The 13,295-nt window shown below is 50.4% G+C and overlaps 2 protein-coding genes and 1 long non-coding RNA gene across 7 annotated transcripts; 1 reads left to right on the forward strand and 2 right to left on the reverse strand.

Moving 5' to 3' along the window:
* The first annotated feature begins 5 nt into the window (after nucleotides 1-5).
* Nucleotides 6-9,465, forward strand: apbb1ip (amyloid beta (A4) precursor protein-binding, family B, member 1 interacting protein). Of its 3 annotated transcripts, XM_057013578.1 has the most exons (15): nucleotides 6-150; nucleotides 353-522; nucleotides 2,755-2,814; nucleotides 3,103-3,190; nucleotides 3,540-3,802; nucleotides 4,315-4,392; nucleotides 4,895-5,054; nucleotides 5,661-5,782; nucleotides 6,313-6,387; nucleotides 6,457-6,600; nucleotides 6,711-6,821; nucleotides 7,583-7,681; nucleotides 7,759-7,882; nucleotides 7,955-8,007; nucleotides 8,072-9,465. In XM_057013578.1, the coding sequence occupies exons 3-15, from the start codon at nucleotides 2,755-2,757 to the stop codon at nucleotides 8,690-8,692; spliced, it is 1,998 nt and encodes a 665-aa protein (XP_056869558.1). In that variant the 5' UTR covers nucleotides 6-150; nucleotides 353-522; the 3' UTR covers nucleotides 8,693-9,465. The 3 variants fall into 3 exon arrangements, with proteins under 3 accessions (XP_056869558.1, XP_056869557.1, XP_056869556.1); XM_057013577.1 differs by having other exon boundaries at nucleotides 60-522; XM_057013576.1 differs by lacking the exons at nucleotides 6-150; nucleotides 353-522 and adding an exon at nucleotides 611-689.
* LOC130514172 (uncharacterized) lies at nucleotides 1,361-3,629 on the reverse strand. Its single transcript, XR_008946943.1, has 2 exons — nucleotides 2,924-3,629; nucleotides 1,361-1,787 (listed from the first exon to the last, which is right to left on the reverse strand). It is a non-coding gene; the product is annotated as an uncharacterized LOC130514172 (long non-coding RNA).
* LOC130514167 (protein adenylyltransferase SelO-like) lies at nucleotides 9,424-13,212 on the reverse strand. 3 transcript variants are annotated; one of them, XM_057013580.1, is made up of 19 exons: nucleotides 12,645-13,212; nucleotides 12,435-12,553; nucleotides 12,238-12,366; nucleotides 12,092-12,156; nucleotides 11,973-12,029; nucleotides 11,792-11,890; nucleotides 11,648-11,715; nucleotides 11,495-11,582; nucleotides 11,362-11,431; nucleotides 11,211-11,283; nucleotides 11,055-11,138; nucleotides 10,862-10,991; nucleotides 10,735-10,779; nucleotides 10,579-10,660; nucleotides 10,429-10,521; nucleotides 10,287-10,363; nucleotides 10,177-10,220; nucleotides 10,017-10,096; nucleotides 9,424-9,936 (listed from the first exon to the last, which is right to left on the reverse strand). In XM_057013580.1, exons 1-19 carry the CDS (start codon nucleotides 12,850-12,852, stop codon nucleotides 9,814-9,816), a joined length of 1,734 nt encoding a protein of 577 aa, XP_056869560.1. In that variant the 5' UTR covers nucleotides 12,853-13,212; the 3' UTR covers nucleotides 9,424-9,813. The 3 variants fall into 3 exon arrangements, 2 of the variants coding, with proteins under 2 accessions (XP_056869560.1, XP_056869559.1); XM_057013579.1 differs by having other exon boundaries at nucleotides 10,429-10,660; XR_008946942.1 differs by having other exon boundaries at nucleotides 9,875-9,936; nucleotides 10,177-10,216; nucleotides 10,429-10,660.
* Nucleotides 13,213-13,295: the final 83 nt, after the last annotated feature.

Consider the following 13,295-nt stretch of genomic DNA (forward strand, 5'->3'; position numbering starts at 1 on the left):
TGGGGGGGGGCTGTGTGTGTGTGTGTGTGTGGGGGGGTGCGGGACTTCCTCAATTGATGCTAATTTAGTTCCTGTGAGAGAAGTGGACAGTTTTGTCCCCCAGAGGTTCTTTATCTTTATTTCCTTTTGGCCGCTCCTGCAGTAAATCAGGTGAATTATTAACACACACACACACACACACACACACACACGCACACACACCAACATTTCTTCTGCTGACTCGGACACTTTCAGGATCTTTGAGTCCTTCAAATGTTTCTAAAGAGCAGGTCCACCAGTTCCCTGTTGCAGATAAGGAGGCGTGTGTGTGTGTGTGTGTGTGTGTGTGTGTGTGTGTGTGGGGTTGTGAAAGTGTCGAAGTGTTTCGCAGGAATTCAGCGACAGGTCTGGACCTGAACTTCCGCGTTGAGCAGGGCAGCGTCAGCAGATGCTCACACGTTCTCTGCCTGGAGAACCTCTGGAGAACCTTCTGGGGTGGAACCCATGTCCAGCTGAGGGAGCCCAAACAGAACTTCCCACAAGGTGAGTCGGATCTTGAGCTTTGAGCAACACCCGTGGTCCTCGACGGTCCCTGGCTGGGACAGAAAACTGTCCACAGAAGTCTCCGCGAGGGGTTTTTCTTAATCAGATTTGCTTCAACGAAGCTAATTTATGCTAACAGAGCGGCCGTTAGCCAAAGGTTGATGAAGGTTGGTGGTTTACGACCCGGTGGAACTATTTCTAGTTCCTTTTCTGACTTTGACAGTTGCACAACAGTCTCAGCTCAGGCGGGCTTTGATTGGGCTTTGATGTGACGTCAAAGAAATCAAAGGAAATTTGACGATTATTGTTGATTATTGTTTTTTTCTGGGCGCTGATTGTGGAAAACTAGCGGTTCTGTCGGGTCGATTCCGGTTTCCGATTTAGGATTGAGTCCAGAACTGATTTGAGGTTTTTCTGATCAAATCTGGGTTTCGTTTTCTCCAGAGAAGCTTCTGGATTAGCTCGGGCGAGCGAATGTTGGACTTTTGCTTCTTTTTTCTATCCCCGCCGATACTGCGGCGCCTTTATGAGGAGATAAAATTTATGGATCATAACAGAATTTTTAACAGGAGGTTCCGGGGAAAAGACGATTTGTTTGCAGGGTTCGTTTCAATGCTAACAGTTTTTCAAGTGTAACTATTTCCAAAGTTTCCACATCAACGATTTGGCAACAGCCCAGACCAAAAAACAGGCAGCTAACGCTAAAGCTGCGATGTTTTCAAAGATCAGTACACAAAATACAGCGCGATCGTTAGCCTGGAGACAGTTAGCTTAGCAAATACACTAGGAACCTTCCAGCATATCCAGATTTGCACATTTAAACCAACAAGAACGAGTATTTTGTAATATTAAAGGCAAAACCAATTTAATCTTAAAGGGAAGTGCTGACCAAGCATGAACAACAAAAGGCTAATTGGTTGTTGTAAAGAAGAAAGTGTTTCTAGTCTTCAAGACCCTTCTGGACCTGTTCATTTCAATTTTTATAGTGCTAATGCTAACATACAAGTGCTGGACTACTAAATAAACATAAATATAACTATATATTTGTTCAAGTAGTGTTAGCATGCCGTCCCCACAGTGTTAGCATGTCATGTTATTAAGGTTTTTTCTTCGGTGACTCCTCTGAGGCACAATTTCATCACGTCAGTCAGGAGGAGCGACGGTACGTTAGCGGGTTAGCATCATTTCCTTCAAGATTTCGAAACACCGAGAGGCAGGAAGTGCAGCACTTCCTGTGGAGGAGAACCAGATGAACTTCTGCAAAGCTGAAAAAAGAACATCAAGGGCTGTTCATCAGATCAAAGCCAGAGAGATTTGTCCGATCCCAATCCATCCCATAATAACAGTCCCTGTTGTCCAGAGCGACGTGACGTGAAGAAAGTTGAATAAAAACTCAGGCGAAAGTGTGCAGCCATCAGGTTAACGGCCCTGAGTACGCTAACTTCTAATGTTAGCCGTAGCTCATGTCTGCTCAGCAAATCCAAATTTTAAAACTAGCTGCACCAAACTGGCACAATTAGCATTAGCAGGCTAACAAGCAACTAGTGGAGAGCTAGTAGATAAAGCCTTTGTTTGAGACGTTTAGCCTAAAATGATCTTTTTGTGGTCTACAGATGTGTTAGCGTAGTGTTCCACAGCCGTGACACATCTGTCACATGTGTTCCATTACTCAGAGGTGACGGCCTCAGCGTTAGCATCCGTTAGTCAGTGACGCCCCCAGCCAACGTCTCATGAACGCCGAGATAAACAGAACTGAAGTGAGGAGCATTATTGAGCAGAGCGACGGCATGTGTCCATAAATAGCGGAAATATATTCCAATCGGCTTCTTTAGCTTTGGAATATTTAGCAGCTGTAGCATTTTACCGTCCAGATGCATGTTTTTACGCCTAAGGCTGAAAGAGCATGCAGAAATGTCAAACTACCGGTTTGACATGTGAGTTCAACAAGAGACAACAAGTTCTGGGAAAGTATTCATGCCTGGAAGGCAAAGAAACTAGGGCTAAGCGCTAACGCTAATGCTTTTCTCACCACACCGTTAGCTAAAGCCGCAAGCTGAAATAAATCAGGAAACGGTACTCAAAGGAAATTAAACAGATTTGTTTTTGAACCGAAGGCCGTCAGCTAACTTCTGTACATGCTAGCATGTTAGCTTTGTGTGTGTGTGTGTATATCTTGTTTTTGTCATGTGATGAAGTCATTGAATCTGATTGTTCTGATGTTGCGTCACGCAGATGGACGACATCGACGCCATGTTCAGCGAGATGCTGGGGGAGATGGACCTTCTGACCAAGGTTAGCTAACACACCTAGCTAACACACCTAGCTAACACACCTAGCATAAAAACATTGAATTCCACACATTTAACCAGAATTGGAGTTAGAATGAACCTGTAATACTGACAACGGTGGTTTTGGACGGCACGCAGGCGTCCCGGTGGGGGGGTGCTAACCACACAGATGGGGCATTGTGGGTATTTAGCCGGTGCTGTTGAAGGTCGAGCTTTGTTGCAGAATGTGTTGCAGATTAGTCTCCAGCGCCGCCGCGGCTAATCTCACCAACACGCTCGTTTCTCCCTGCAGAGTCTGGATCAGGAAATGGCCCCTCCCGACGCCCCCCCCAGCACCAGCGAAGAAGTCAGCTTCTCCATCGGCTTCCCCGACCTGAATGGTGACTAGCTTGTGTGGAAACGTCATGTGGCGCTGGGCGTTGACTCCTTGCGCGATGCATGTTGCTAAAGTGCTACAGTTTCGCAACACTCACGTTACACTGCCTCAAAAGGGTCCAGTCTGTTGGTTCAAGCTAATATTAGCTAAAAAAAACAACAACCACTAAACAAATAGCTGATGTGGCTAATCGTAGCACCATTGGCGGTTAGATTTTGGATGACCACGCCAATGCTAACCGTGTGCTGACAAAGGCATTTGTTGTATGTGTTTAGCTTGTTAGCATCGGTGGATTTGTGTGACCGTTAAAGATTAAAGTGACGCCGACGTGCTGTGTTTAACGCCTCTTTCAGAGTCTCTGCAGGAGCTGGAGGACAACGACCTGGACGCCCTCATGGCCGACCTGGTGGCCGACCTCAACGCCACAGAGCAGAAACTGGCGGCTGAGATCGAGGACCTGAAGGTGCCGCCGCCGCCACAGCCGCACCTGCCGCCCAAGAGCCGCGGCGCCGTTTCCACATCCTCCTCCAGCACCATTAGCGGCGCTAGCAGTCCGGCGTCCTCTGCCACCTCGCCGCTCCCGCCTCCGCCCCCTCAGTCGGCTAAACCCTCGATGGTGAGCAGAATTAGCGACCGTAGCCACTTTTAGAACTGAAGTGAGAGTTCGAGGGTTAAAAGTTCTCTGCTTTGATCCTTCAAAGGCAGTTTTACGCTAAAAGAACATCAAAGCATCGCCGGTTCCCAGTCTGGTCTGTCTCCGTGGAAACGGGTAAAGGTTCTCCGATAACACCTCGGAGGGTTCTGGAACAGATCAAACCTGTGCAGAGAAACGGGTTCAGGAGGGGAAGCTAAGAGGGCGCTAACTTATTGCTTTAGCAGCTCTCGTACGCCGAGCTGCACGACTTTATTAAAAACGCTCGAAAAAACGTGCAAAGTTCTCATATGAAAGTGTGACCATCGACAATCCAGCTATGAAAACACGTCATTAGCGAAACTCGGTGCAGTTTGACCTGTGATCGACCTTTAACAGAGGAAATTGCTAACGCTACGTTAGCGATCTGGCGCGAGGCGTCAGTCCAGCGACATCGGAGAACTAATAAAATCCTTTTTCTTTTTCTATCCTTCAAGGAGGAAATCGAAGCGCAGATGAAAGCCGACAAAATCAAGCTAGCGCTCGAGAAGCTAAAAGAAGCTAAGGTGAAGAAGGTGAGCTAAGCCGACGGCGTGCGTTGGGCGTGGACACTTTCTCAGCGCTGGAGGTGACAACAGAAACCGGAAGCTAGCAGCTAGCATGCGTTAAAATTAAAAACCTTCCTCGTTTCTTTAAATTATCTCAGTTTTATGTCATCTGAGGGGAACCGGAAGGCTCAGGAACCCGCCCCCCCCACATACCCACAACAGCTGGGCATGTGGGGGGGGCGGGGGAGGCTGCAGTTGGTGGTTTTTCCGCTTAAAACCGCTAAAGGCCTTAAAATTTCACACATTCACAGGCGCATGTGGAAACAGTCGGGCTGGCAAAGAACCGCCGACGTGTCACCTCCTAGTGTTAGCCGAACAATCCGAACATCGCTAAACGTCTCACTTCCGGAGGAAACGGGGCCCTCGGGTGCCTCCGGACCCACAAGCGTCGGTCCAGAACCTCCAGACGCAGACAGAAGTCCACGTTAGCGTCACGTTGTTAGCGCTTCCATGCTAATCTCCCCCACAGCTGGTGGTGAAGGTGCTGCTGAACGACGGCAGCTCCAAGACGCTGATGGTGGACGAGAGGCAGAGCGTCCGGGACGTCCTGGACAACCTGTTCGAGAAGACCCACTGCGACTGCAACGTGGACTGGAGCCTGTGCGAGACCAACGCCGAGCTGCAGCTCGGTGAGTCCCGGCAGAACCGAGCCGCTCCGGACCGGGATGAGGACGGGAAAAACCGCAGGAGAAGAAGGAACCCGCTGGTTCTCCTTCACTGTGGGCTAATGCTAACGTAGCGGTAGCATGGCGGTTCAGCCTGTGAGGAGCAGCTGTTTTCCTTAGCAGCCTGAGACAGGAAGAACACACACACACACACACACACACACACACACACACACACACACACACACACACACACACACACACACACGCGCGGGCTTAAGCTGCTGTGTCGGACAGTTCTCGCTCCAAGGCTCCGTCATGAATCGTGATCCATTAAATACTTTATTTTTATCGTTAACGCGGTGGTGCGTCTGACACATTGAGGCTATTAAAAGCTCATATCTGACTGGTGAGCGCGTGTGTGTGTGTGTGTGTGGGTGGTTTGACAGATTAAATGAGGTATTTTTGTCACCCAAACGCACCACAGAGGTCAGATTTTCCATCCCTGTCAACAATCCCCCTCTCACACACACACACACACACACACGTTTAGCAGCGACCGTCACACTGACAATACATAACACAATTAAATAATTATTAATTAAAACTTGCTGCGGTTCTCCCGCCCAGAACGCACGTTTGAGGACCACGAGAACCTGGTGGAGCCGCTGTTAGCCTGGACCAGAGACAGCCAGAACAAGGTTTTCTTTCAGGAGCGTCCAGAGAAAAACGAGGTCTTCAAAAACCCCCAGGTTTGCCCCCTCTGACATGCTCACATAGCCCCCCCCCCACCATCAGCCCCCCCCCCCGGCAACATCTGGATCGTTTCACAGCTGAGCGATGAGACGGGACGAAAGTTAACGTCCGTGTGAAGAGATCCTGATGGCCTGCGTTAGCCGTTAGCGCTAAAATGGCAACTAGCTAAGAAAACAAGCAATATTTAACATAAATTTTGCCATTTGACGCACTGCAGCACAGTTAGCTTCGAGCTAATCCACAGCTGCCGTCCCCGATGGCTCAGCTACATCCCGGCTAGCAGTTTGTCATCATTTCTGAGGCTAATTAGCGCTTTTGGCTAATGCAAATAAAAAAAGACTCGATAACAGGACGGAGCCTGCGTTAGCCAAAATTTGCTAAACTGTTAGTGTTAACAATCATAGCAGGACATTATCGATGGCGTCAAAACAAATTAGCATCTGTGCTACAGGCAGCTAGATGATAACATGTGTCATATAACAACCAGTCACACATGAATCTAGATCCTTTATTTTATCCTCTGCAGAACTTTTATCTGTGGAAGAAGGACCAGAAAACTCTCCAAGCCATCAAGGACAAAGACAAAGAAATACTGATAAAGGTAAGAGAAGCGGAAACCGTTGAACTTCTCGCTAACGTCGCGCTTCCTCACTCCTCCGTCCCCACTCAGGAGAACTTCTGCGGGACGTCCATCATCGTCCCCGACCTGGAGGCGGTGCTCCACCTCAGGGAGGACGGGAAGAAGTCCTGGAAGCAGCGTCTCTTCCAGCTGAGGGCCTCCGGCCTTTATTACGTCCCCAAAGGGAAGACCAAGGTCCACTAAACGTCTTCCACCAGCAGCAACATCACTCAGGGGCTTTGGGAGCCCGCCCTGCTAGCTGCGCGCTACCGTTAGCTTTAATGTCCCCTTCCCTGTCCCCGCAGTCGTCCCGTGACCTCATCTGCTTCGTACAGTTCGACAACTTAAACGTTTACTACGGCAAAGACTTCAGGAGCAAATACAAGGCCCCCACGGACTTCTGCTTCGTCCTGAAGGTGAGTTCACGTCATCGCTGGTTCTTTTTTCCACCGTTGGAACCTGGAATTTAAATCGCTAGCCAAGCGGGTTGACATCTAGTGGTGGGAAAACGAACTGCGGGAGTTAAATAAGGTTTTATTGGTTTGTTCTCACGGTTCCGAGGTGTTGAAGTTCATATTCAAACCTGTTTGTCCCTCCTGGGCTTCCATACAAGCATGTTGGTGCCCTCACGGAGGGGGCCCCGCCTCAACATTTACCTGTTTGTGACATTAGATGTGTAAAAATATGGGGAATATGTTGTGTTTATACGTGAAAATCCGATTTTGTCCATCTGGCAGCACCTTTCATTTGTGATGAGGAAGTGAAAAAACTCATTTTTTCAATCGAAAGTGGAAAAAGGAGACGAAACAGTTCCCCAAATCAGTTGTTAAATTTAAGGCCTGTGGAGAGACGCTGACGATGTGGAAATGAAGACTTGGGTGGTTGCGATCAGTTCGAGGGTTTTTTTGTTTCTCCCTGTCTCACCCGAGAAGCCGTCGAATCAGCAGATTAGAGTTAGAGAAACAAATATCAACCTTCTGTGATCATAGTCGGTTATATTTTTAAAAACATCAATAAACCAGCAGCTGCGCATTTAAACAAACGCATTATGTGTTTGGACGCTGCCTCGCTGCTGCACCCTAGCGGCGAACAGTGGGACTGCAGCCCCGCCAGAGGGGAGGAGTCCTGCGGCTGTGGGCGTGGCCTGTTTCTGACTCCACCTTATCTGTTTCTTCAGCATCCTCAGATCCAAAAGGAGTCTCAGTACATCAAATACCTGTGCTGCGACGACGCCTGGACCATGAACCTCTGGGTTGCCGGGATACGGATCGCTAAGGTGATTAAACGCCGCCGCTCTTTTAACGCCTTTAACGGAGGAAGCGAGAGTCACAGGCCCAGTGGCCTCTCTTCCAGTACGGCACCGCGCTGCATCAAAACTACCAGACATCCCTGAGGAAGGCGGCCGTCACCTCGGCGTGGACCAACTGCAGCAAGCCGTCCAGCGACGACCCGCCCACGCCGCCAACGACCATCAAAGGTAAAGGTTCGCCGCCGCGAGGCGTCCCAGACGCGCCGGCACCGGCTCCTCACGCCCTTTTTCTTTTCACAGCGAGTCCGGCCAACGGTCACGTTCCCAAACCTCCACCAGGAGCCGCTCCACAGGTAAATATCATCGCGTCCTACATTTCCCATAATCCCGCTGCTGATGCCTGATCGTTCCTTCTAGGATGTTCTTCCTCCTCCTCCTCCTCCGATGGACGTCCTTCCCCCTCCACCTCCTGACCCGGCGTTCCCTCCTCCACCTCCCCCCCTGATGGCCAAACGTTCCCCGAAACCCTCCGCTGGGCACCGCCAGGCTCCCGGGGACCACCTGCCGCCGCCACCTCTGGCCCCGCCCCACGACGACGCCTCAGAGGACCCGCCGGACTTCCTCCCGCCTCCACCTCCCAGCTTCGACTCCCTGCCCCCCCCCCCTCCAGGCATGAGCGCCTTCCCTCCGCCGCCTCCTCTGCTGGGTTTCTCGGACACCAGCCAGCCTCTGCCGCCGCCTCCACCCGACCCGGAGCTGCTGCTCCCGCCTCCACCTGCGTCCATGATCTCGACAGGGGCCGGGGCTCCTCCTCCTCCTCCTCCACCTCCTCCGCCGCCACCTGCTGCGGCGGCGGCGTCCCCCAGACCGGCTCCAACGGCGTCCGGCTCCGTGAGGAAGAGGCCTCCCGCTCCCCCAAAGAGGACTACACCAGCGCTGCACGGGAGTGGAGGAGGAGCGGGAGGAGGAGCGGGAGGAGGAGACTTCATGTCAGAACTCATGATGGCCATGAACAAAAAGCGAGCAGATCATTCGTGAAGGGACTCGGATCCAATCCGGAGATTTGAGACTTTGTTCAGCTTCAACCTTCTAAATGAGGCGATAATAAAACTGGACCGGGGATCCTCTGCAGGGATGCTCCACTTTCTTTTCTTGAATGTTCTCGTGATGTTATTTCTTGTGTAGTTTTTCTGCCCCCCTCCTTCTGTATTCATCTACAGGCATCGCCGCCCCCACAAGCTGAACACTGACCTCCGACCCCACTGACCCACCCGTATTTCTATGTTCTACCTAGTCTTCCCCCCCCCCCATCAGCAGGAGGGTCCCCCTACATGAGCCTGGTCCTGCTCCAGGTTTCTTCCTGTTAAAGGGGAGTTTTTCCTGCCACTGTTGCTTGTCTGGGGTCAGGCCCTGGGATTCTGGAAAGTGCCTAGAAACAATTTTAATTGTAAAAGTTGCTACATAAATAAAGATTGATTTGATTGATTGAATGAATTCAAAGGTTAAATGTCAGTGAGGACATTATGAAAACGCCTCCCGTGTGTAAAACCACTGAGGTATCTGATTATTAATCCCAAAAGTAGTAAATTTACTCCACTACGGAATAATTTCCTGCTTTTTAAAGTATCTGGACTCACATCCGCATTTGAAGAATGGAACTTATTTTATTATTATAATTATTTTAATTTCTTTAAAAAACATACAAGAAATTAAATGTAAAAAAATGCTAACGGTAAATAAACTTACTTTGATTGAGATCAATTTAAATGTGTCATTTAAATGTTTATTTTAAATAAAAAAACAAACAAACATGTTTTTGTGTCATTTTTGAGCAAAACGGCTGCAGAAAAGCCGGGAACGCAGATTCATCGATGACATCGAGTCGAGCGCCGATCGCCGCAGTCTGATCCTCATTTTTGACACGCAGTTTTCCTGGTTTCTTCTTGAATCCGCCCCTCATATTATCCTAAAACACTCACACGTATAAAAACACTGGATTCAGCTCAGAGGAAGACACGACTTTTTTAAAGCAGTTTTATTATTAAAATGATGAACAATCATCAGATTATCTTGATATAATTGTCCACAATTAAGCCACAGATCACAAACGCGGAATAAATTCTATTCATGCTTTGATCTCTTTGGTCTCCGTGGGCCGCTCAGGAGGAGCAGCTGACCTTTAACCCCCGAGCCCAGGCTGGAGGTTTTGCTGCATAACCCGCCTCCTCTGCGGCCTCTTGTGTAACGAACGGCGAGGAGAGCGTGCGGTGCAAGAGCGCCACCTGGTGGGGGGAAAGAGGTAAGACAGTTGGGTCTGCTGCGGCCGAAGAACGGGAACACGCACACGAACACGCGCACACACCTCAGAGAAATCATTCCTCTCGGCCTTCCGCACAGCGGACTCAGCCATCCAGTTCCTCAGCACGTATCGCGGGTTCACACCTGAATAATATAAATATAAAAAATATAAATAGCCAACGACACCAACCAGGAAGTGTTGGATTATTGATTCAGCTGCTCACGTTTCATCCTGTTCCGGCGACCTGAATCGTCATCGCGCTGCTGCCTGAGCACAGACACACGTTCACGCCTGTAATCCCGCAGATTATCAAAGGTTTTACGGACGTTTTACCTGCGGAGCCGCGGCAGGTACAGGCCCAGCCAATCAGGGAAGAGCTGGTGGGACGACAGGCCTTCAAGAGCCCACATCTGTTAGAGAACCAGAATCAGAGTCAGCAGCCGAGACCGCCGCCAGAGGTCACATCTGGCCTCACCTGCGTGAAGTTTTGGCCGTGAAGCTGCTCGGCCGAAGCTTCGCTCAGCTGCCTGAAGGTCAAGGTGAAGTCGGAGCGCGTGTCCTCCATCAGCTGCAGACACCAGCGCCGATCAGACCGAACAAGAGGAGGCCGAGACGCCGGTCTTACCTTCAGCAGGAGGGCGATGAGGAAGCCGTCGTCCTCTTCTTCGCCCAGAAGGCCCAGTTTGGCTCTGAACAGCTGGAGGATCCTGAAGACCAAGAATCAAACCGCTCGTGCTCAGACATCGTTCCTCACCTTTTCCGTGCGAACGTTCACGTTTACCTCCGCTGGTAAACGTCGGCGTAGCCGTTCAAGACGCTCTGGGCCCTGAGGAAGAGGAGCATCAGGTTCAGAGACCCTGACAGGTACCGTGGACCTCCGCTCTGATGGAGGCTGCTGCTCCGCTCACTCTTCCTGCTGCTCTCCCGTCAAGACGGGCCGGAGCGCCGCCAGCAGCTTCCCCAGGTTGAAGTGTCCGACGCCGGCCTGGGCGCCGATGCTGTATCGGCCCTCGTCGTCGGAGGCGTTGGGGACGAAACCTGCAACGTGCGGGCGTCAGCGTGACATCGGGCGGGCGGCAGGAAGTTTAGTCAAACACGCACTGGGATCGTAGGACTCCACGAAGCCGAACGGCCCGTAGTCGATGGTGACGGAGAGGAGGCTGAAGTTGTCCGTGTTGCAGACGCCTGGCGTGAGGAGGAAACGTCAGAAGATGTCGGGAAAGGAAAAATCAGACAGTCGGAGGGGTGAAAGGGCACCGTGAGCGAAGCCGACCGACGTCCAGCGGGCGATCAGATGAGCCGTTTCATTCACCACCGTGGAGTAAAACACCTAAAACAACCCAAACGGGTCTCAGTGAACAGCCTTTAATCAGACAACGCTGAAATATCCCGAAATAACTTCGACTACCAAATACTTATCTGGGTCGTCCGAGCTGATGGAAGGAAAATGCTCATCGATCACAAAGTCCATCAGCTCTCTGCAATCAGAAACCATCAGCGACAGGAAGCCAAGCGATGGAACGCGGCGCGATCGGACTCACCTCAGGAGGCCAAACTCGCCACTTTCAGACAGAATTTCCAGGGATCCGATTCGAAACCAGGAGCGGGCGACCCGGAGCACAACAGCTCCTGGAAACAGACCAATAAACGTTAAAAATGAAGCGTCGCCCCGATGAAGGAGGAAATGGGCTCGCCTCTCTCCGCCTTCACGTTTCCATCGTAGAACTGGTCCCTCAACACCGGCTCGTCGCTCACGATCAGACTGAAACAGTCGGCAGGAAAAGAGGTGAGACAGGCGCATCATCCCAGCCACCAATCAAGTCCTTCCAGGGTCCGACCTCGCCGCCCTGCTGGTGGGAACGCCCAGGAAGTGCATGGCCTCGCTGCACAGGAACTCCCTCACGGACGAGCGGACGACGGCGCGACCGTCTCCGGACCTGCGCGCGGCGTTTTCAGAAAAGAGCGAGTGAGAAGGGGGGGGGGGGAGGATGTTCCCGGACAAAGGAACACGAGTCAAACCTTGAATATGGAGTTTTCCCGGATCCTTTCAGCTGTAGTTCCCAAACTTCACCGTTCCTTTGATGGATTCAGAGTTTTAGATGTTGATGTGGCTTAAAAACACAGATCAGCCTCCTCACCGGTTAGTGAACTGGCCCAGAGTGTGTGCTCGTCCATCACCCAGCTGCCCCGCCCAATACCCAAACTGAGACAGGAAGACCGCACATTAACTACTCTGGTGCACAAAACCTGCACCAAATGACCTCTAATTGACCCCTGAGCTGACCTGATGACCTCCGTATCTGTGGGCGAGCGGCTCAGATCCCACCATCAGAGCGCCGCCGCTAGCGTAACGCAGGAACTCCTCTGAGCGAGCCGCCGCCACGTCCAAGTTCAGGATGCCTTCGATGACATCCTGATGAAACAACTGACATGAGGCCCGCTGTTGAAAATAAAGGCGGGAGGTTTATGACATCACATCACCGTGGAAACTGCCGCCAGTCTCAGTGGACCTTTGAGGGGGGTCGGCAAGGATCTGGAGAAAACGCAGTTTTTAACCGTGCGAACAAAGTTGCCGTCAACCGGGTCAATGGGAAACGCTTCTGCATGAGGAGAAAGTAGACTTAGTGTTGCTTATGGACAATATATTCTGTAAATATACAGATTATATGTAAACAAGACAATCACTTGTACCCATGAGCTTCTTGGAGGACACTTGAAATTGGTCCAGGTCCTGAATGAGGGGTGAAACACTTGTTTCCGACCTCGATCTTACATAGTCTGACGTTGTTCCCTGACAGTTCTGGTCAACACTGGGACAGAACTGTGGACATACTGGTGCGAAACTGGCCGCTGCCACTGCAGCGATCAGTGCAACTGTCTGCAAACTGCACATTTCCATACAGGCGACAGCTGCAACAACACATGCTCATGTGTTTTGCATGTATATTGTGTGTGTAGAGCAGTAACTTTAATTTCCAGTCTGCAGGTTTAATAAAGGATTCGTCTTTACAAACATAAATTTGCCTTTAATTCATTGGTCGAAAAACCTTTTTGGCAACTTGTAACAAGCGTTAATTAACTAATAAAATGAATATTTAAATGAATATTTAAACACAAGTGACAAATTGAAAACGACACTTTGGCTCCAGCTGGCTTTATTTGTTAGCATCTCCAGGCTAAACAGGAGCTCCCTGTTAGCACCCAGCTGTTAGCACCAATATTGCCGTTTAATATCGTATACACTGGTCCGATAAACTGTATTAAATTTTATAAATTTAAACGTCGGGTAACAGCGGGTCTTATAGTAACAGGAAATGCTATAAATAAAAATATATAGTTTAG

This window comes from Takifugu flavidus, chromosome 17 (assembly GCF_003711565.1).
Source record: "Takifugu flavidus isolate HTHZ2018 chromosome 17, ASM371156v2, whole genome shotgun sequence".
NCBI lineage: Eukaryota > Metazoa > Chordata > Actinopteri > Tetraodontiformes > Tetraodontidae > Takifugu > Takifugu flavidus.